Below are 24,471 nucleotides of genomic sequence, written 5' to 3'. Positions count from 1 at the left end.
TGGTATGTCCTGTTAATGTAACGCATAATTATGAAAGACCAATGTAATGTAATGACAATGGTGACTTATGTTTCAGACAAAAATGTGACTCATCATTCAAAGATAGTAAGTGTTGATGTATTTTCATAAACCTTGGTGATCACCATACTGAGTTAGTTGACTTGTACTACCAGCAACAGAATAATGATATCATGGATACTGGGGGCTGGGTGAAAACATGTTATAAAACTGTGTGCTATGAAGAAGAAAATAGATGTTGATGTTGTTTTCTCTCATCTGTGTGGAACCACCTGTGGGTATTAACTATTTAGTTAATATCAATATTCCTGTAGAAAACTAGCCAGGGAACTTAGATATCTGGAGTGTCAGATTTTCTGTGTACACCCTATGTATACTGCCATTTTTCCTAGGGTGTGTCAATCTACATGTATTCAATGCTGTATATGCATTATTTTTTATTATTTATGTAAAGTTCATTTATTTACCTTTAAGCTCTTGTGGGTGGCATTTATTTATTTACTAATAAGAATATCTAAGCACTACTTGTCTGACAACAAGGTAAACATTATTCACGCCATGGGTTAGCACTTTGTATGGCACATAATTTCCCAAGCGATTGCTTATGCACAGTGTGATGCCCCTGCACTGGCTCAGTAATCAAGGAGCCTCAATCCTCTCCACTGTCAACAGTGGGGAATGTACACACTGGGAGGACAACAAGTGCACACACAGTAAAGTGCAATTTCCCTTAAGAGAACACAGAGATCACAGTCAGTCTGGGGCTGGTTTCTCCTTCTTTCTCCAGATCCCCAGTAAGACTCCCTACTGGCACAGCTATAGGGTTGAGATCTCAGCTGACTGGCCAAACCATGATCTCCAGTATGCTCTCTGTCCTACCAGTGCTTTGTTTCCATGCCCAAGTATCTGACACACACACTCTTGGAGATTTGACTTATATACAAACACATACACACACACACACTTCTGGGAAAGGCTGGCACAGGTTTACTAGCTATGCTCCATTCTGCCCAGAATATAAGGTAGTTTTCACTTTAGCCAGCCAACTCTTTATCATCTACTTTAAGGCCCTTAACAAAGGGTGGCAAATCTTACTGTGTAATGTTACTATTAATCCAAATGGTTATTTGACCAAATGCAAGGCTATTTAGGAGTAGCCTGTACAGTGTCACCAAATAGATATGCAAGTACTCATAGAGCTTAAGTATCTCTAAATAGACCAGCCACAATTAAAAGGTTTAAATATATTTAATAATAGATAATAACAGAACAAAACAATACTCAGTAAGTAATCAGTTACTTCAGAGTTCAAAATCACAGGAAATACTTAAAACAACATTGCAGGACAGTCTCAAATAAATAAAGAAAACATCTAAGCTATGTTTTACTATATTTCTATCCAAATCTAAAAGAGTTACTATGCCCTAAAAACTTACTTACATAACAACAAACAGGCAGAAGTAGTGATGAGTGGATGTTGTCAGGTCAAAGATAAATACAAAATGCCTCTCTCTCTCTCTCTCTCTCTCTCCCTCTCTCTCTCTCAGAGAGTTCTTAAATTAATATCAAATATTACTGCTGGGTTAGCTTGGATGACATCACCTTTTGTCACCTGTTTTTAGTTCCCAAACTAAACCCCCATTGTAGCATCTGACATTGCCTTGTGAAAACACATAGACTTCAGATGTTTGCAACTGCTACAGGACATAAAACAATAAAACACTTACAAAATAACACAGAGAGCTGTTAGTGTAGACATCATTTCTCCTGTTTACTGAAACTGAAAGATAACTTTTATAGCACAATTGTAAAACAATTTAATTTCAACTATTTTCTTGACGTTTTGCAAATTAGCCCTCTATGTTCTAGTTTCCACTGTTAAAAATATATACATTCACACAATTACAATAGTTTATATACATTTATGTTCTAACCCAGCAGGGCATGCTGTGGTTACATTTTAGGTCAGTACAGAACATACAGTTCTAACACAGTTTTAGCACAAGCATCTTGCATGAAGCATGTTGGCATTCACAAATGACACATAACCACATAAAAAATTCCAGATAGCTGGGCTGGCAGTATTTCTCTTTGTCACACAGAGTACCAGTGAAAATCATATTGACTAGTGTTTCATATCTCAGTTGATTTAAGATGAACCAGTGAATGGAAGTACCTGGCTTAGTCCAGGTTGTGGAAGTACTACTGCCAGGACTAGTGCGACAGAGACTCCTTATGGTGAACCAGCAGATGATCACCCATGGGAATGGACAATCTGTCTTCTGCTGAATGCATTGCATACCATATCAGAGAAAAGAAGAAAGCCACACATCTTCTCTCCTGACAAAGGCAGACACTGTAAGGAAAACAGACTGATGAGGGGTAGGGAGTAGGTGTAGAGTGGAACTTCAATATAAATGGGAACATGGCCCACTCTCTAGCACTCACATCTCACCTCCTGGGAGATGGAATAGGCTGAAAGGGCTTTGTATGCTGGGAATAAATAAGACATTAGGGTTCTGCACAAGCATATATGAACTGTACTACCAAACTCCCATAAGTTACAACAAAGCATATACTCTAGTATACAGGCATGAAAAAGCAGGAGGAATTCTTATACTACAAAATCTGCTATATCTAGTGTCACGTTTTTCCTACTCTCTTTATTCTGTTTCTGTGCCATTCCTTTTTCTTCCATCTATGTTTAAAGGTAGAGATGTTAGAATGTGTTTTTCTAACCCAGCTCTTACCACTGCTCTATATTGTAGACTTTTAACAAGGATCCCATCATTAGCATAATACCTGTCTGTATGCTATCCTCCATCCCCAGCCTTTTTTTTCAGTGATGCCTACATTGCAAGGATAATCTAATTATTAAAAGTGCATCATGCAGGGCCAGCAAACAAAATATGAAGAAATTCCTTGATAAAACATCATGGATCAAAAATAAATAACTGTATGAAGCAAAGAAATAAAAAAAATCAAATTTGTTGCATATCAAACATTTATAGTAAAAAAAGTTCAGAAAGAAGGTGGGTTTATAATATCTTGACAAATACAGTAAAGCTATCACTCTCATCGGCCCTATTGTTTTCCACTTTTACAATGGCAAATATACACAGAATTTTTCATAAGCAGTTACTGGATATTACCACTAGCAATAGTTTTCTTACAGACACTCATTATGGCTTTTGAAATTGATATGGATTCAAAATTACAGTAGATGCTGCGTCTGAGTCTCAGCCATAGCTGGCTTTAGGCACCAGCAAACCCTGTGGTCGCTGGGGGCTCCCTATTCCCTGGGGGCCCCCAACCACAGCAAGTTGTTTTATCCTGACATTTTGTAACATGTCTGTCAAACCAACAAAAGCTAGTAGCATTCTCGTATACTTAATAAACCACATGGATAATAACTCTTATTTATATCTCCTTTAAAATTCAAAGATATTTCTGGTTGTAGCAACAGTGTTTTGTCAAGTTACCAGCATCAGAATTCCATTAAATATTTTACCACTGACATAGTGCCCCTGGCTTAGTTACATCCTGCTGTTGGGCATGTTCTCCACTAAAACTAACTACATAGCCAGCTTTAGGTCCATGCTATACCTCTGGCTGCAAGCCTGAATCATCTTTGTCTGTGTGGGGGCCCCACAAAAGCTGCTGCTGGTTGAGAAAAAATAAGGAAGAAAAAAATGTATTAATTTACTAATTATGCTCTTTAACCTGAACATGGCTGTGATATGACCCTGTTAGGATGAAGTTGATAATGAACATGACCACGGTAAGCACTAGAGAGATCAGCAGCCCAGAGTGACTTATGACAGTGCAAATTTTGAATTTTAAGAAGAGCTGATACTTCTGATCTTCAGAGATGGTTTTCTCTTTCAGGGAGTTTTATAAATGCAAACAGAACCATATAATATAACTTTCAATTCCTTTGGTTAACAATTCAGTGCAATCCCAAAAATAATAGTATAAAGGCTCAGAATCAGGATTAGATTTTAAATATTACTCTAATTTGCTTAAAAATTTAATAGAATAACACCTTCTGCATCAACATGTATGTTTGGACAACAAGTATAAAACTCAAATGTCTGGATTGTGACTGTTTGTAATCCTGAATGATTTACCAGCAAATCAAATGTTTTATGAAGGAGAAAATAGAAGTATAAACAAAATCAGGGAAGGTGTGTGAAATCAGGGACAGTGACGAGTATGCATTACTCCTCAATGAGGGAAATAAGTGACTTACCTCTGCTGCTGTTTGACAACTCATAAACAACAGTCACTGAACTGGTGTGGCAGTACCAGTGTTGCACAATATATTGTTATTTCCTGAAATAACTACAAAACTAGTATTGCTATGGTTTATGCTTGTGTGTGTCTGCATGTGTGTGTAAAAAATATCACTGATTTTTGTCTGTGCCCACACCCAATAATGCCAGGACACAGACATTATTCTTCTGGGTATCAGTAAAAATGTACCTAACAAGTAATTATATTTCCAAAGTAAGACATAAGATACATCACAGAACATTCAGACACTTATATCTTCTTGGAGTCTTGTGGCCCCCACTCACCAGACCATATAAATGGATACTGGGGGCTCCCTTAATCATCCTTGACTCTGTGGGGAACCTCAAAAAAGCTGTTGCTGGTTGAAGAAAGATGGGGACAAAAATGAATCGATTTTCTGACTGAGCTGTTTAACCTGAACAATGCTGAGATATGATCCTTTTAGGATAAAGCTACTAATAGTCTCTGGTTACCACACCCATTCTAAAACCAACCCTGAGCAAATGTGTGTGTACAGAAAGCTGCTGTAGGTTATGGGAGGCTGGGGATTGTGTGGTTATTACAACTTGAATTTTCATCACAGTCAAACCTTAGATGTGTACACATGAAGTCATTACAGCTTGTGTTTGAGCTGAGGACAGTGTGGTCGTTGCTTATTTACTTTTCTCACGGACCTCAGAAGTGTAAAAAGAAGGCTAGAGTTGCTTGGGTAGGGGTAGTGTAATGTCTAGGAGAAACAAATTAGAATATATTACTGAAATTATTCTCAAAGTCACACATCAGGTACGTATACATGGGGATGACTTTGAGAGTTAGGAATGAGGAAGCATGCTATGTATACGTATATCAACAGTCACTTGAAATACATGTTTAAAGCAATTTAAACCTCTGCCTTCATCCTAGTTTAACACCAGAGGGATGTACACGCAGTGACTGTCTTTTGTGGGTGGTGGGTTAGGGAAGGAGGCAATATTCCCAGATAAGACCTACGTATTCCCACAACTGGCTTGTTAGTTTATTGTGAGCTGCTATTTTGTCAGCTTTGAACATTAAGCCTTGGGCACAACTTATGCCTTCCTTGAAAGAAAAAAAAAATAAGACTGAAATTCTTTTCTTTTTCATGTTTTTGTTTAGGCCACCATTAGGGTAAAATGCTGAGAAAATGCTCTAAAATGCATCCCAGGGAACATATATAACCGCTATGACTTTGGGAGCACAAGCTTAATTGAGTTATTTCCTAAATGGTTATTACTGTGCTGTCTTGGTCAGGAAAGGCGTGCTGAAAGGATGCAAGGAAAACTAAATCTGAACAGCAACAGTGGATTTCTTTCCTTAATTATAACTTCTGTTCAAGCCACTATTGGATGAAAAAGTTGTGTAAAAAGAAAAAAAAATGTAAAATGCACTTCAGAGTATATAAAAAGTTATGGCTTCTTGACGAAGCTGAGAGTAAGGCAAAATGTGAGAAAAGGAAGAAAAAAGTAATGTGCATGGTATGAGGAGCCAAAAAGGGAGGGGGAATCAGAGGAGAGGGCTGGAGGGTGTGCAAAGGGTGTTGAAACAGTAGACCTAGTCATCACTTCATTTAAGAACAGACCTGTACATAGAGTTGTTGTAATGTATCATTGTTACAATTAAATGCCAGTAACTATAAGTGTCCCTTTGTTAGACAGGTCAACAAAGTGTGGTATATAGGTCTATTGTAATGTAAGAGCTTGTAGCTACAGGTCTGTCTGTGCGTACTACTCCTAAAGGCTTGCAGCACAGACTACAACGTTTCTTAGGAGGGTGTGGCACTGACAGGATGATACTTATACCGGAAGTGCCAAGGGGCCCCCCCCAACTTGACATTTGCTGGGGGCCCACAAAATGCTAACACCGGCCCTGGTCTCAGCATTTTGAAATCACAGAGAGGATTGGTGTAAGTCATGTCCTCATACCTTACAAAGCTTTCTGTATACTAGACCAAGATGGTTTTGGTATCATCTAGAAACTCTGAATCTATTATTTAAAATATAATGCATCACAATACCTTAAATGAAACAAATCACAAACATTCAAATACCAAACACAACATTCCAGTAATACAAATTCTTGATAACAAAGACCAACAGTCAAACCCCCCCCAAAATGCATACAAACACGAGAAAACAAGAGCTCATTAGGGTAGATGTTCAAAACTATGTTTTTTTATTGCTTTGCCAGCTTACTAGACTATAGTGACGTAATGCCAGCAGCTGTGCATGTGAGATTATGGTGTAGCGGGAACGGTGAATTTGCCCTTTATCTGCTGTTGCCTGGTGATATATATAATTAACAGGGGGTGGAAGGTTCACAGGGACAAGCCCATGCATAAAATAGAATAGTTTTTTTGTTCTTTTTTCAATTCTTTTTGTGTTTTAATCTTTTTATATATATTTTTTTTCATGTGAGTGTTCACTTTTTCATTAATCATGTATAAATGGGGTCCAACAATAACACAGTATCCCAGGCTGCCTTTTGTATAGAATGGCCTATCAGGCCATCTGTAATCACTCTTTAACTGTAACCTCCAAGCAGGCATCATTACTCTGCACAAAGTCAGGCCATCGATAGACCCTGGAAACTACACACCCAGTAATCTCAGTAGTCTCATATACAAAGCCATGGCAAACACTGGACCCAACTCAGTTTGATTATGACAAGGGCAGGTCATACCTACTCAAACTGGTAGACTTCTTTAAGAATGTAACCAAAGCAATGGGCAAAGGCAAAATGGTTCATACTGGCTACCTTGACCTGGCAAAGGCATTTGATATAATACCCTTCTCAGACATTCTCAGACATTGTGAGCAGATAACCAGCTGGCTCACAAACAGGACCCACTAAGTTGGAACTGGGGAGACCACCACCACAAAAAGGCCAGTCATGTATGGAGTCCCTCAGAGGTCAGTCCTATGACTGCTCCTTTTTGGCATCTTCTTCTCTGAAATCAAGACCAATGTCAAGGGCCTCTAGCTGACCAAATTTGCAGATGATTGAGACAGACAAATAGCTGATGCCATAGCCATGGATTAAAACTAAATGCCTAGAAATGCATAATAGTATCCTTTGGGAAGTCATCCACCCCTGATAACTATCATACTGACAGCACCCAATATTCAGAGAGTTGGGGACACAAATAGACAGTAATCTAGCCTTTGACCATCATACATGTACTGTATTGAAGAAACCATTCTATGTGCAACTTATAAAGAAGGGTGTGGCATCTATGTCCAAGGAGGTCATTGTTCCACTGAACAATGCCCATTTTGGTATGTATCTAACCAGGTACATCAAAGAACTGGAATGTTCATAGAGGTTTCTCTCTAAAAGAATACAGGACATAAATAACATGTCCTCTGCAGACCAACACAAAGCCCTATCCCTGTTTTGTTCTTCCTACAGGCTGTTGAGGGGAGCTCTATGCCTGGCATATAAGGCATTGTCACATCCCACTCTAATGGACCTCATGCATATCTGCAAAACAAACAGCACCAGAATTACATGTTCTAAAGACTTAAATCTTGCCTGTGATATCAATTGGACCTGCCGGGGAGACAGGTATGTTCCAATGAGGCTACCTGTCCTGTGGAACAGGCTACCTATTCATGTGAAGCACATTTCCTTCTTAACCCAATTCAAATGCAAGTTGGATAATTAGATAGGGAATAGGACATTTATCTCTGACTTGGCACCTGTGTCTCTAATTGACAAAGGCAGCCTGTAAATGGACCATCTGTCAGACCCCTCCTTGTAAATTTTCATCTCCCAAGTCCCTGCTTACACATACCAAGGGTACCAGAACTTGCATAGATTTGGGATGCATGGCTAAGCTTAAAAAGGCCCTAGATATCATTAGCCAAGTGTACACCTATGAACCTATGAATCTCTATATACATATATATATATATATATATATATATACACACACACACACACACACACACACACACACACACACACACACACACACACACACACACATTTTTAGGTAAGGCTCAAAAGACTAGTCCACTGCCGTATATAGCACAAGTAACAAAAAACTGAGGGTAATGCTACTCAATGCCAGAAGTCTAAACCTCAAAATGCACACACTCGAGGTGCTCCTCAATATGGAGAAAATCGGTATATGTGCAGTAACAGAAACCTGGTTTAAGGCTCCAGAGAGCACCTGAGCACTACCAGGCTACAACTCATACCATACATTTCGGCCACAAAACCCAAACCAAAATACAAAAATGGGGGAGTATCCATATTCATCAAGTATACCCACACCTCCAGGTTAGTGGCACAGCACGACGCTTCAGAGATCATCCACGTGCAATGAACAATGGGCAAAACTGCTATTCAAATTATAGCTTGCTACAGATCACCCTCCATGTCCCAGGACCCCCACTCCACATTACTGGAAACAGTGGGAAACATAAAGGTCCTACCAAACACCCTGATATTGGGTGATTTCCATTACCCAAACATTAACTGGGAGAACTACTCAAGTACAAACTCCCTTGCCTAACATTTCCTAGAATTTATAAACTCAAACACCCTGGATCAACTGGTCAACACCCCCACCAGAGGTGACAACATATTGGGCCTGGTCATCACCAACATGGGCGACCAGTGTTCCACACTGGAGGTCAACCCTTCGCTAGTTAGATATGACCATAAACTAATCACTCTGGATATCCACATTCTGCCACCCCCCCCCGCCCCCGGTCAAAGAAACCACCGTGAAAAACTTTTATAACGCTGTCCAAACTGCAAAATCCTTTACTAATGCACACTATGGGCACCTACAAGAATGCATGGATCATGCTATCCCAAACAAAACCAAGACTCACTCCTCCAAGAAAAGGAAACCAGTCTGGTGTACCCCTGCATTAAACAAGCTATACAATAGAAGGAGGAAACTAGTACAGAAAAGAGTAAAATCCCAAGAAGGGAAGACATCCCTGATCAGTATCAGCAAGAAACTACATTCCCTCATAAACTCATCCAAGGCTAGCTTCGAAAGAAAAATTGCCATGGAATCCATAGATAACCACAAGGCATTCTTTAGCTATGTCAAGAATCTAAGTGGCAATTCTCAGATCTGCTCGGAGTTATTGCAGAATGGGACAAAATACACTGAACCGAGTATATAGCCAACATCCTGGCAGACAGGTTCAGTGCAAACTTCACCCCCCCTCTCACCACCAAAAAGGCCCATAACTATACCAAAAGAATGTAGTGCCCCTGAAATCACAGACACTCTGGTTAAGACAGCCCTCTCCAAAGCCAAAAACACAGCATCAATGGGACCAGACGGTGTCCCAGGCTGCATCCTACATGAGCTCAAAGATGAACTAACCCCACACCTAAACACACTGCTTAAACTCAGCCTCTCCACAGGCTACATGCCCACAGAGTGGTGCACAGCAATGGTTATTCTACTCCACAAAGGTGGAGCCACAATGGGGAACTATCGCCCTATAAGCCTGACTAGCTTGGTCTGCAAAGCTATGGAGCGCATAATCATGGATCTCATTAAGAGAGACATTGGAAACCTCCAAACACAGGACGCTACCAAGTTTGGCTTTGTTAAGGGCAGATCATGCCTCCTAAACCTGGTGGACTTCTTGGAGACAGTTACCAAGTCTATAGACGAGAGAAAGGTGGTCCTCACAACCTACCTAGACCTTGCAAAAGCCTTCGACACCATTCCACACTCAGGTATTATAGACAAGCTCACCAGCCTGAACATAAACCCTATGTCATGAGATGGGTTGCCAATTGGCTCATGGACAGAACCCACATGGTAAGAGTTGCGGGAGCTAGGTCTGACTCTAAACCGGTTACAAGTGTCATTCCCCAGGGCTCAGTCCTAGGACCCCTCTTGTTCGGCATATACTTTTCAGAGGTACAGGCAAGCACAGGAGGACTATGGCTGACCAAGTTCACAGACAACTGCAAACTAGGGACTATAATTGACTCTCAGGCTGACACAGACATCCTCCAAAAGGGTCTCACTGAGACAGATACCTGGTGTCAAAACCATGGCCTCAAGCTAAATGCCAAAAGTGCATAGTCATCCCCTTTGGAAAAAACAAAGTACCCACAAACTACCACATAGGTGGTAGCCCCCTAAAGATGGAAGACATAATAAGGGATCTGGGGACCCAAGTAGATAGTAACGTCTCATTTGATAATCACATTGCCAAAGTGGTTAGAAAATCCTTCTATGTGGCCCACCTAATCACAAAAGGGTTTACATCCAGATCAAAAGAGGTCATTGGGCCCCTCTATGCATCACTCATCAGACCCATCATAGAGTACAATGCCCCATTTGGGAAGTACCTTACAAGACACTTGCAACAACTGGAAAGACCACAGAAGTACCTCACCAATAGGATCACTGGCCTCCAGCAGATGCCCTATGCAGCTCGACTGAATAAACTCCAGCTGTACTCGGTTGCATACTGCCTACTCAGAGGTGATCTCTGCTTGACATACAAGGCCATGTCCAACCCAGAATTGATGGAAATGCTCCACCTAAAGAAAACTATATCCCCTCGAGCCACATGCTCCAGGGATCTAAACCTCACCACAACAATAAATAGAATGAGCTGGAGGGCTAGATTCCATTCCCAGAGACTTCCCATGCTCTGGAACAAGATTCCAATCTACATTAGGCAGATGTCCACGCTAACCCTCTTCAAGTGAATCCTTGACGAATGGATGGGAAACAAAGTTTATCCCAGAGATCACTTCAATGGATCTGCTGGACAGAGGCACAGGGAACTAATCTAAGGGGGTGGCGAAAGCCAACACATTCTGGCTAGGCTTATAAATGCCTTCAGGCAGATAGCCTAAGACCTACCTATGAACCTATGAACCTATACATGTACACAATACACGTATACACACACATATACATACATCTAGCATTCTAACTAGATAGCAATATGTTGGTTAAGGAAAATGTGCATGCACTTTTAAATGGTAGTCAGAATATTTATCATGTTGCAGAGGATAGGAATATTTTCTCAGTCATTAGTCAGTTTGCAAAATCTTAGTTGTCTATTGGTATACTATAAAATGTGTCAAGAGGTTAGTTCCCATTGAAGGATCATCTCAAAGGAAGATCTAGAACTGCAGAGATTTTAAAGTGAGAATGAGTTTGTTTGGACTATCCTGCCTATCCTGTGGATTATATTTTATGGAAGTACAGTTTTACAGTTGAAACTAAGAACTAGGATAGGCCTGTATCCTGTGACATTCTTTTTGCAGCCTCTACCATGGAAGAGTGTCAGCTAGACACTGTAATAAAGGTAATGTTTGCTTCATTTCAAACTGCATAGTCAAGTGGGTTAGTACTTCATTTTGGGGAATTCAAATAAATTTATGGTTTACATATGTCCTACCTCAGGTGTCTTCTTGATTTACACTAGACGCATGTGACTGGTAAATGGGTAGAGACTTCCCATTAAGAACTTACTCACAGTACCTATACTCCCATGTGTAAAACCATATTTACACATCAAATTCCTCGTAGTACTGTGCCTGTTGTGTTTCCTTGTGGTTAACTAATGCTCACAATCATAGCCATGGAGGATCTATTATAACAAATAATTGAATCAAAGATAGGGACTAACCAGAAATGGGTGAAGCTACAAAAACCCATTCTATTGGCCATCATACAAGCAAACATACTCCTCAGCTGTTCAGATTTGCAGACATGTCCAGACTTTTGCCTCATAGTTTTGGACTCTTCCTATACAATTTGGCAAATCACTGAGGACTGAATTCACTAAATAATGACATACATGTTGGTTTCAGACTTCATGTTCTTCAGAAGATGCATGCTAACACAAATCCTGCTATTCTAGCAACCTTCTAACTTTATATAACAGCAATATTTAAAATCTGCCCATATTTCTGGGCCTTTGTTCCCACATTATTTTAAGCTTCATCTAGATTTCTTGCACTAAGAGGTTGAAAAGTATGCAGACAAACCACTAGACTGTTCTGCTTCAAGAGAGAGAGAATAGTCACTAAGGATAACCTGGAATCATACTTAAAGAACTGAAATCAAACAGACCATGCACGAATCTTGTCATCACAGCTGACAGAAGAACTAAAAGAATACAAGAAGATGAAAAAAACTGTTCACATGGACTAAAGAATTTTTATTCGGGGCTGGTATAATCCCTGAGTTGCAAGCAACAAAAGGTCATCACTGGACTGTGTATATATATATATATATATATATATATATATATATATATATATATATATACACACATTCAAATAGATACATATATATATATATATATATATATATATATATATATATATATATATATATATATATATGGGTTCCTATTACCTTATCGAAATTATAAAACATTGATCACCACAAGATCGAACTTGTGTGTTCAAAGTTTTATAATTTCGAACACACACACAAAAAAAAAAAAAAAACAACGGACAGAAACTAACTGTCGTCCTGCACCCCGCACACCCCCTGATCTTTAAATATACCAACTTTGAGATCACAGTACAGTGCACTACAGTGCAGAAAGGGAATATTTCCCTTTACTGCACTGTAGTGCAATCTCGGATTTGGTATATTTAAGGAGAAGGGTGTGTAGGGGTGCCGGGGGGCTTGCTCCCCTGCTTACAACAGTTATACACATGATTTTTTTTTTAATTCGAATTGTTGAAACTTCAAACATTTCTGTTCGATGTTTTCGGGTTTGAGGTTTCAGCAATTCGATAAGGTAATAGGAACCCATATATATATATTGTGGTTGTTTTAGTGAATAAAGTTGGATTAGTTGCCGTTTCTGGGTCCCACCACATTTTATTGTCGATGTCATATTGTTTATTCTTTCTCTTGATGGAGCTCCTCAGCTCCCCACTGAACCAAACTGGTTTCCTATTTCTCATCACATAACACATCCAATGATCACCCCTCTTATCTCTCCAGTCCATTTGTCTACTTGTGTTTCATTATTATGGATTTTGTCAGCTCACTAATGAACCAGACAGGTTTTCTTTGTCTCTTACTTTTCAAAATTTTTTGAACTACTCATTTTACCTTAATGGTTTTCAAATTCACCTTTACTCCTTTCTCTCCAGCTGTTTTCCATACCTCCTTTTCTATGCACCTCTTCCTCTGTCACAATCAGCTCCTGTCTAATGGAAAAAGTTTGTTTTTGAGTACAGTTCAAAATCAGTCTATCTGGCCAATACAAGCCATATCACTATGTTGTCATTACTAGTTAGTGGCACTCTACAGTTACTTCAGTCCACCCCTCCTCCACATGAGCAGGGAAGATGAATGAGGATTCTTCTGTTTTTTGGCTTCCAATAATATCTTACTTGAATTCTTCTGAGTAAGTATACTGTTTTTGCCACACTAGATAAAAAGATGTTCCACTCTTTGGCTGGCTTGACTATCTGTCACTATAACTATACCCTTCTCTGCTCCTCTGTACCCTCCCCTTCATAGTTGTCACCTTGCATGCCATTCATATGACTTGCATTTGGTGTTCATAGAAGGGAGCAAATAATCAACTTTCTCCTTCTGTTCCAACATTCTCAAAATGTTAGAAAGCTTTCCTTTATTTCATTTCTTCTCCTTACACTATTATTAATTCTCTCTTCTCAGTCCGTTGTCATTTCCTTATTCATTATCGCCTTCCTTTCTCAGCTTGTCCTTTAGGTTGTGCTGCCATAACCATCCCATCTTTCATGAACTACAGCTATGCTGGTGCCATTTTTTGATCCTCACCTATCAGTAACCAACACTTCTTTCATCCTATTCACATAGGTTCATAGTCTATACTACACTAACGACCACTGGAGCCTTTGCAAATGTATGTGCTTTATCGGTTATTTTAAGGGGGTATGTAAGCTATGGAAAGATTTAAAGCTGTCTCTGTCCATTAGAGACATAGGTGCTAAATCTGAGGTGTATTTCTGATTTCCCATCCACTGGTCCAGGTTTCTCTTGAATAGGGTTAGGGAAGAGTTCTCCCCCACAGAGTGTCTCTGTTCCGAAAAAGGGGAATTCTCTGACACACATACCTGTCCCTCCAATGTGTCCTATTTATGTCAAAAGCAAAGTTTAAATCCCTAGATCATGTAACTCTGATGCTATTCATTTTGCAGATATGCAAAAGGTCTATCAGAGCGGGATCCATGAATGCCTTGTATGCCAGGCATAAACAGACTCTCAACAGTCTCTAGGAAACAGAGTATAGAGACTGCTTTGAGGCAATTTCTATAAGATGTTGTTTAAGACCTGTATTCTTTTTGTGAGGAACATCTGTGGATGTTGCAGTTGTTACATATGCCCAGCCATGTACATACTGAATGGCCATTGTACTCAATGATGTGCCTGATAAAGGCCAAGTACAATGGAACAATGACTTCAATAGACTTAGATGCAATGCCCATGCTTATAAGTTTGACAACATAAAATGATTTTCTTACTACTTTAGACACATGCTGGTTGAAGGCTAGGTTGTTATCTACATGATACCCAAATTACTGACTGCTGGTTCTTCTCTTAGGGGTGTTCTATCAAGAAAGTAGCTTCCTTGTGGGCTGACTTCCCCTCGGGTACTATAATACATTTCTTAGCATTGAGTATTATGCCATAACTTTGCTAGTAGTCATATGTCTGTGTTAGTCCTTCCTGTAGGATAATAGTGTCTTGGAGAGATTCTACAACTGCTCCTAGTTTGCAATCATCTGCAGACTTGATCAACCAGAAGTCCTTGACATTGGCCTCGACTTTCAAGAAGTAGATGTGTAAAAGAAGTTGACCCAGCAAAAAGGCCTAAGGGAGGCCACTAGTTACCTGCCTTTTTGAGGAGATAGTCTCCCATATCTTATCTTCCTGGGTCTTATCTGAGAGCCAGCTTGCTATCCAGCATATAACATATGAGCTTATGTCTACATCCATGAGTTTGTTAATGTCTGAGTGAGGTATTGTATCAAATGCATTACTCAGCTTAAGGTAAGTAGTATGCACCATTTTGCCTTCTTCCGTTGCCGTGGTGACCTTCTTAAAGAAGCCCACCACTTTGAGTAGGCATGATCTGCTCTTGATGAAACCGAACTGGGTTGGATCAAGTGCTGAAGATTTTCCATGTCCTTATTAATCATTTCCATAATAATGCTTTCCAAGGTTTTGCACTTCAGACTAATCAGGCTTATGGGTCTGTAGTTTGTGTGCCTACTGATGGCCTTCCCTTGTGCAGAAGGATGACCACTGCAGTTCTCCATTCACATGGCACAAAGCTTGTCTGGATGTTATAGTTAAACAGTGATTCCAGTGGTATTGATAGGTCATGTTATGTTTCATGCTATTTAGGAGGCATCTTCAGATGTTATCAGGACATACTAATGTAGTATTTTTGGCATTAGAGAGCACTTCGAGGACCTGTTGCCTAGTGATAGTCAGGACTGTTGTTTAATGTTATTTCCTGGGGGGGGCTGGAGGAGAGAAAGGAATAAAACTGGAGCTGAATTTGTTGACCAGGGCAGTAGAACTACTATATAATCCGGGCTCTGTGTAGGTGGCTTCACATACAATGACTTCTGAACACTGTTGTGTGCTGCCTTTGAGGATTCAGACATAGATAAAGGAAGTCTTGTGGATGTCCTTTGCCTGTGAGGCCATCTTTACCTCAAATTTGTCTTTACTAGACTTAATTTGTCCTGTTGGCTGTTTGTTTAGATTGATGAGAATGTTTTTATCATGCCGTGTGTAGTACTTCCTAATTTTGGCTATGATCTTTTTTTTTTCTCTTGTTGTAAAACCTGTTTATGCTCAGATTCTACATGGAGGGTTCTTTTTTTAAAGTTAGTTTTGAAGTTATGTTTTGGTAAGCACAGCTATCTCTATGCATTTATTGACATGACTCTGCAGGGTTTTGTCACTTTCCGCTATTATTGCTTCTAGCTCAGCTGAATTACTATGTAAACTATTTACTAAGCATTGAGGGTTTCATGGAAAATAAAGTGGAGCGCAAAGATGCACCCGATCTGGGTTGCATATCTAGCTTGTAATGTGGCAGAAAAGTATTAACCAGGTAGCTTCAGTCCAAATCCCATCTATGGGTACTCTAGCAAAATTAGCCATATAGGTAGCCAATGCAATAGTTGAATGAGCCTTGAGTTTGTGTGGTAACGCTAAACTGCTAAGCTTATCTGCATATAAACAAAAGTGATACAGTCAGAGATCCACCTGGATAATGTCACTTTAGACATGTCTTGACCTGCTCTGACATTTGAAAGGGTAGAAAGAGCTGTTTTCTGATTTCTTAATTTCTTCCGTATGATGCAGGCAAAATCTCAGTTAATCATGAACATCCATTAAAGATAAAGTATATTCACATTTGTTTGAAAAAAAATTGGATAGAATACTAGTAGGTTAATCATCTGATTAAGATTTGCTTCTGAGGCCACTTTAGGAAGAAAAGTAAGTTCATACCTTAATAAATCCGTACCCTTATGAAAAATGCAATATGGTGGTCTGCAGGGCAATGCACACAACTCTGAGATCCTCCTAGCTGAGGTGACTGCTAGTAGAAAAGTTGTTTTCCAAGACAGAAATTTTAGTTCTGTTGAGGATACTGGTTCAAATGAGGACCTTATTAGGGTGTGAAGCATCACAGTAATCTTCCATGAATGGATATGACTCTAATTAGACTTTGATAGACCTTTCGGTAACAAGCCTGCTAAGAAGTCTAAGATGGATATTAACAGTGCTGAAAAAGAATATAATCCTTTAGAGGAAGCACAGATAGGAAACCTCTTCCATTTACTAGCATAAACCTTTCCAGTGCTAGGTTTCTGTGATGAAGATAAAATGTACATAACTGGATTGAAAAGTCTGGTGACTCTGGCCATCATTTGAAATGGAAAAAATATGTAGTCAGTTTCAGGATCTTTAAGTCTCTGTGAGGCTAACCAGATGGATTTAGTAGATGGTCTGGATGAGGATCTAGCACCCAGGGAGGGTGTTCCAGATGAGGCCAGAGAAAGGGGAAATATACCTGCCATGGCCAAAAGGCTACAATAAGAATTACATGTGTCTTGCACTTCATGGCTTTCTGAAGAAATGTGGTTATCAGTGAAAAAGGAGGAAAAGTGTACAGAAGACCTGAGGACTTACTGTGAACTAGGGTTTCCTTTGATGACTGTCCCTCTGAGGTAATCAGAGCAAAGTAGCTATCGCATTTATTGTTTAGGTGGGAGGCAAAAACATTGTAGCAAGCCAAATAGGGGAACATCTGGAACCCTTGCGGCCTTAGATAGGCTATGACAACTACCATGCATTTGGTAAACCCTCAGGTGGCTGCGGTGAGACCAAAGGGCAGCACCCTGAACTGGAAATGTCTGACTTCCAGATGGAAACAAGTTATTGCCTTGACCACCTAGCTTTTGAAATGGCAGTAGGCATCCTGGAAATCTATAAAGCACATCCAATCATCTTTCTTCAGTAGAGGAAATATGGACTGTATTTTGACCATCTGGAACTTTGCCTTTTTTACAAACTGGATGAGTTGGCACATGCTCAGAATGGGTCTGATGTCCCCTGTCTTTTTTGGAAAACAAAAAGAACATTGAATAGACTCTGGATCCTTGCTGATCTGGTGGGAACTCCTAGATTACTTGTTATTTTAGCAGCTTTTCTATTTATGCTGCTGTCAATTCCCTCTGACTGGGTGGAATGTATTGGATTTTCTTTTTCCTTTTCGAATGAAAGGGAATTGTATAACTTCTGGTGAAAATCTTCCTCACCCATGAATACTGAGAGATGGACAGCCAGACATGATGGTGTAGGAATAAGTGTCCAGTAACTGCATCTATAGTGTGGAAGTCAGGCAACCCTTCAGGAATGCTAAAAGGGCTTTGTGTAAAAAGCCAATGAAACCCTTAATTCTGTAGTCCACCTCAGCCCCCGAGGCAACATCCATTGAAGTTATTACCCCTTCTGTCCTGGGGCTGTTGTCTATCAGCAGAAATATCTTGACCACAACCTTGAGACTTTTAAACCACAGCTTCTTCCAACGCTTTTGGTTTTGGGTAAAAGTCCTTTGGGGGCAGACAAACATATGTCTGTGGCAGACAGGGTCTTGTCTTCCTGCTTGTTTATGGCAAGCGTGTCTTTTTTCTTAGGTCCAAACAGTTTTGAACCATCAGACGGTGTGTTAATGAAGGACAACTTGAATATTTCTGTGAAGTCAAAGAGAGGCATGCAGGTATGCTGATGAACTGTAATGTTGGTGGGATCACCCAGGAGATATATGAGTCAGCCTGGAAAGCTCTGAGGAATACTGACTCTTCTGTGTAAGAGATTCTGTGGACCAGCCTGCATCCCTGCTTCATCAGCTTGAGAACATCTCTGAAGGAGATGTCTTCCAGAGATGATCTTCAGGATCCCTACCCTTCCACAAAACTGATATCCTCAGTGACAGACTCTGGAGATGAGTCAAGATATGTCATCTTGCAGCACAGTTTCCTATGATCTCCTCCCATGAAGGCTTCTGGGAGAGGACCAGACTCGGATGGAGAACTTAACAAGTGAGTATCCTCAAAGCTTAGAAATGCTGACTGTCTCTATCAAGCAGGATGAGTGAACATGGCCACAGAATCCAAGGCAGGTCTTGGCAGTGCTATGTAAGAACTAGACACCATTCTCTGGACCTAGTGAATACTCTCTCAAAACCCTCAAAAGCTGAAGCCCAAATCAGTGACAAAGATGTGTCATCCTGACCTAAAGAGAACAAAGTAGAGCATCCTCAGCTCTAATCCAACTTCGTTCCAAGGCAGACTAGTAAACTGTTGAGGAACAAAACAACTAAGGATAGGAACAACTCTGAAAATATTGGAGTCAATCTGGATCCCTGAATCTGGGCCCAGAAAATTTGCCCCCAAGACCCATCCAATATAATGGAGCTGGAGTTGAAAGGCTGAGGCAAACAATAGGAGTCAAATGTGCATTCAGCTCTAACAGGGGGGGGGGGGCTCAGTGAAAACAATCAGCACTTTTGGCATCAGATCTGAAAGCCAAACCAATAAAGTAAAAACTGTGGCTGGGATTGTCAGGCCCAGATCCAGAGCTATTGGTATGGTATTCATCAGAAGGACCCCCAAGTGAATCTGAGTCCAGAAAAACATCCACATTATCCTATTGATGTCTGATTCTGAGAAGTTTCTTTGGCAATCAAAAGGACCTGAAGGAAGATGCCAGAAAAGGTGAACTGGATGAGTGGTGACTTGGACTATCCAGCAAAATAGAAGAGTGGGGCTGAAGACTGGCTTACTGAAAACCAGCAAGGTGGAGCTGGTGAACAGATTCTAAATACCCCCCTCAGTTTACATATCTGAGCATTTTGGGATATTTGGTGCTGGGCTTAAGTAAATGATGGATCCAAAGATCTTGAAAGGAGTATTTTCTAGGTTATACAGGTCATTACTACGTCATCTAACCAATGTATTCACACATCATGGTGTATGATATATATAACATTAGTGGGAAACTTGCTGTTTATTTTCTGCAGTTCAGTGATGCTTAGAGTGCTTTAATTTGGAGATTGCTGGGGTGGTTTGATTGATGTCTTAAATGTTATAGCTGGCTAGGAGATGCGTTAATTACCAGGATAGAGTTAGAAGAGAGGGATAAAGTGAGTTTTATGTTTTTGTTTTCTCTCAATTCTTTGTGTGTCCTTATGTTGGGGGGGGGGGGGCTACAGAGGAGCTTGCCTGCCCTTCAAAAAATATTTTTGTTTGTCTTACCACTGTGGGAGTGTCATGGCTTTCAGTTACAGCCTCCTAAAATTTTTGACATTTTAGGTTTGCTCAATTTTGTGTCAATAAAATAACATCCATCCATCCATTCATCAGTCCATCCATCCATCCATCCATCCATCCATCCACAACCCCTTTTTCCCATTTTTGCATATGGGGTTCGGGTGTCACTTCAATGATGACAATCCTCTACAGCAAAGGTTTACATCACCAGGTGGCTAGCCCTGCCACAGTAGTTCTTCCATACCACATACTCACACACACATTCACACCTATGGCCAATTTAGGCAAATGGCCAGTCCTAGTAAAAAAATGTCAAAAGTATAATAATTTTGTACATCTCTGATCTGCATTTTTAACTAATGCAGCACAACCACTGGCAGTAGCTTAATCTTCCTGTTAAACAAACATCCTCCAGGCCAGCTGCAAGCTCACCTCTTGTGATAATGGTTCACTAGTAACTACTCTATTTTTGGTATAGGAAATACAAGATTTTTTTCATAAAACATATCCTACATAGAAACTGGTCAGTAGAGTTTTCTGTCGCTTAGGCTTGATGTCTCATCATAAAGCATAAGAGTAGTAAACAACATGGGATTATGAGTCATAAATTTACATTGGTATTCATAACAAGGAATTTGATTAGACTGCTGAAAATGAATGACCTATTATACATAGCATCCATGGGATGAAACCAAAGTTGTCACTTGTATATTTATATTTGACTTTACTTCTTGACAGGCACATTATATGTCACTTGATCCATTTTTTATGCATCTAGATAATAATATGGTATTGAGAAAAAATATGATACACATGAGGTAAAATCAAGACAATTTGAATACAGCGTAGAACTGTGATTGCATTTCTTGTATAGCTCACTTTATAGTATTTTACTAAGTTTATAACTAATGTATTGTTACACCGGAACTCATGTCAAAATTGGATTTTTTTTTCTATTACCTTCCAAGCAAAACAAGGCAATAGCCTTTGGCAAGAACATCCAGTTTCTTAGCCCCCCATACTAGGCAAATTCAGAAACGGTGGCATTCAGCAGTGGCAAATGTTTGCTATGTGTATCATCTCTGTACTAATTTGTACATTGGATTGCTCTATGGGTCAAGCTATGTAAACACAGTGAAACATAGGATATGTAGCTGACCAGCAAGATGTCCTACGGCAATCTTTTCTACAGGGCTATATGGAGCACTGTTTTAAACATGAGATATAAACTAAGATGATTTAAAAATTGCTGTTTCTGTTAAAGAAAAAATAAAAAGAACAAGGCTCTTGCAAGGGTGCAAAACCAAGAACAACATGCATACAATAGCCTGATTTTCTTTTACATTTTTACTTGTATCTCCACAGTGTGTGTGTGTGTGTGTGTGTGTGTGTGTGTGTGTGTGTGTGTGTGTGTGTGTGTGTATACAATAGCCTGATTTTCTTTTACATTTTTACTTGTATCTCCACAGTGTGTGTGTGTGTGTGTGTGTGTGTGTGTGTGTGTGTGTGTGTGTGTGTGTGTGTGTACGTGTCTATTGTGAATATATTTACACTAACATCCACAGTATTAAACCATAATATTAAATAGACTTATTTTCAGATACTTAACTCTTGCCTGTATATTTCTTCTGCTCTGCCCTTAGAACAGCACCGTATGTTAACACACAGAAATTAATTTACTGATGAAAGTGCTACTTCATAACTATATACATGATATCTGGTTTCTTCCTTTTTTTTTCTAATGTTTTCTGGCACTTCATCACTTCATCTCTTCATTCTTGCATAAGTAAAACAGAACAGAATGTGCAGAAAACTGCAGCATGAGAGACTTAACTGCTGTGTCCAGTAAGAGTTATACAAAATGATATGCAGCATTTCAGACATTGGAGCTATATTCTTTTAACAGTACTTGTTTCTGGAGCATGTTTTTTTTTTAAATAAGATATTCTGTCACAACATTCATTGCAACACAAAACAGTTTATTGCTAGACTTACCTTTGAAGATCTGACCATATAAAAGAGAGCTAGACTTATAAAGTTTTTATCCTTGTTTAAACTGACTATTGCATAGCATTTAAGACTGAGCAATATTTTCTACTATCACATTATGACCATTTATGGCACAGAAATGGAAGCCAAGTAAAAAATAAATAAATTATCTCCTATGCGCATTCAGTGACAGAAAACGATCATCAACAATTAACAGGACTTATCTGTACCAGCTTCTTAAATCTTAATGCAAAGTGGCAACATGCACAATATTATCTTTTAAATTACATACCATTTTTCTCCGCTTCTATAAGAATTCCTGAGAAAACACAGAGAAAAATTATCCAAAACTGGGCAGCCATGGTTTTAAGGACAGAAATCTGCTCTTCTCTGTCTTTTGCTAGTCATTTGAGACTAGAGTGGAAAAATAAGTCAAAAGTTCATTGACCTGAAATGCAGATGCAGGGATTTAGCCTAGAAGCCTTTCCCTTTCAAGTATGAACAAACAGTTGAAATATCAGTTTACTCAAATCAAAATACGGCTGACTTTAGTGAAAAATCTAAAAAAGTTTATCTGAAGTACATGTAAACTGGAAATGTTTGTGATTATAACAATAGACAGCTTGGTAGTCTTAAATAAAGTGGTTTATAGCAACAAAATGAAACATGCTGCAACTAATGGCATTTCAGTGACAGGAAGCAGTTATGCAATTCAGTCAGAGAAGTACAGAGGAAATTCTTTGTTATTCCCCCTTCAAACTCAACATCTGGAGACCATTAGCATGTATTTTTGTTGCACATGTTCATGTAATTATACAACCATATCCCTTCCTCCACTGCACAGAGCTAAAATACTTACATTGAAGAATATCAATACATGTGTGCATGTGCGTGTGCGTGCGCGTGTGTGTGTGTGTGTATATGTTGATATATAGATATAGCTATAGCTATATATAGATATAGAATATATATATATATATATATATATATATATATATATATATATGTAAATCTGAGGCATAGTCTTGTAATATACTGTAATGTCAACTAACAGACCAAGTGTTGGCTAAAAAAAAAAAAAAAAAAAAAAAAAAATATTGGTTTAGCTTTATTACCTTTGGCCTTGGAAGAGTTCTCTAGATATTGCCTACAAAGCATTGCCCACATCACTTATTTCAATCGGGTACATATGTTCCAGGGCAATGGCTTCAAATACATGACATAATCCAAGTAAACACCAAGCTCATTCTGAAGTACTCAAGAAAAGTAAGAAAAGTTACATGAAAACAAGCGATCCCATCAATGTCTGAGGTTTTTCAGACAGAACTCCTAAAGCCCTGATATAATAATAGGGAACACCCACTAAGGTATTAGAAATACCCACCTGGCTCTAATATTCTGTTTGTATTAAATTAAAGATAACATAGTGAAACAATGAACAGTGAAATATTTGCACTGGTAGAGCTGACAGAAAATAGTTAAATGCAGCTGGTGAAAAATGTAAATGTTTGCAGGGGATACTTACAAATATATGCTTTCTGTGTGAATATGGATGCAGTAGGTGTTGACGTAACCTTTAAGCAGGTACATATAATTTTAGTAGACGTAGTCCCAACCATACCTCTCAACTGTCCATAATTGTGCAGAATGTTCAGATTTTTGTATCATATATTTGTGTGTCTTTATAAAATGTGTGGATTTCTGGGAAATCATTAAATACTCAAGTCATTTACCAAAGAAAAACTCAGATTTCAGACTTCATATCCTTCATAAAAATGCATTTTAATGCCAAACATGTTACTGTAGCAGATTTACAGGTGTAGAGGAACACTATTTAAATTCTGTGCTTGATTTGGAGAATTTGTTCCCACATTACTTTGGGCGTTATTTAGAATTCTTGCTTTAAGAGATTAGAAGGCATGGTCCTAGTAAAAAATATTTGAATCTACTTGAAGTGGATACATCATGTAAGATATAAAGAATTATGATTGGGTCTTCAGTCATAACCAGCTTACTGTGCATTCAATGCATGGATGCAAAGAAATTAATCTCAAGAGCAAGTCTTGAGTAGTCTATCCATATTTACATGTTGACAAAATATATAATAAGGATTATAAATAGAGGTGGGAATCCAGAGTATAAGTTCAGATTGGGCTTGTGACCTAGCAAGTTAAAGATCTGAAAACAAGCTGAGCCACAATCACATTTTTTTCTTGAGGAGTTGATACAGACCAGCCATGCAGGCTGTGAGTGATTTCTGTTAGGTCTGGTCTGTGTCAATAAGCATTGTGGTTAGCTGGAGTTCCAGAGATGGTGGTGCCATAGTTCTGA

General features: G+C 39.2%; 1 protein-coding gene across 1 annotated transcript in view; it reads right to left on the bottom strand.

Annotated features, from left to right (window-relative positions):
- F10 (coagulation factor X) overlaps positions 1-23,399 on the bottom strand; it is a 539,902-nt gene extending 516,503 nt beyond the window's left edge. The window contains exons 1-2 of the mRNA XM_044072640.1: positions 23,256-23,399; positions 22,433-22,588 (exon numbers count right to left, since the gene is read on the bottom strand). Coding sequence (XP_043928575.1) covers positions 22,433-22,502 — 70 coding nt within the window. The 5' untranslated portion in view covers positions 22,503-22,588; positions 23,256-23,399. The remainder of the gene's footprint in view (positions 1-22,432; positions 22,589-23,255) is intronic.
- Between the last annotated feature and the right edge of the window lie 1,072 nt (positions 23,400-24,471).

The sequence above is a fragment of the Protopterus annectens genome, chromosome 5.part0 (genome assembly GCF_019279795.1).
Source record: "Protopterus annectens isolate FY-2018-M chromosome 5.part0, PAN1.0, whole genome shotgun sequence".
NCBI lineage: Eukaryota > Metazoa > Chordata > Ceratodontiformes > Protopteridae > Protopterus > Protopterus annectens.
The sequence above is the reverse complement of the archived record's forward strand: the minus strand, read 5'-3'. Positions and strand labels throughout refer to the sequence as shown.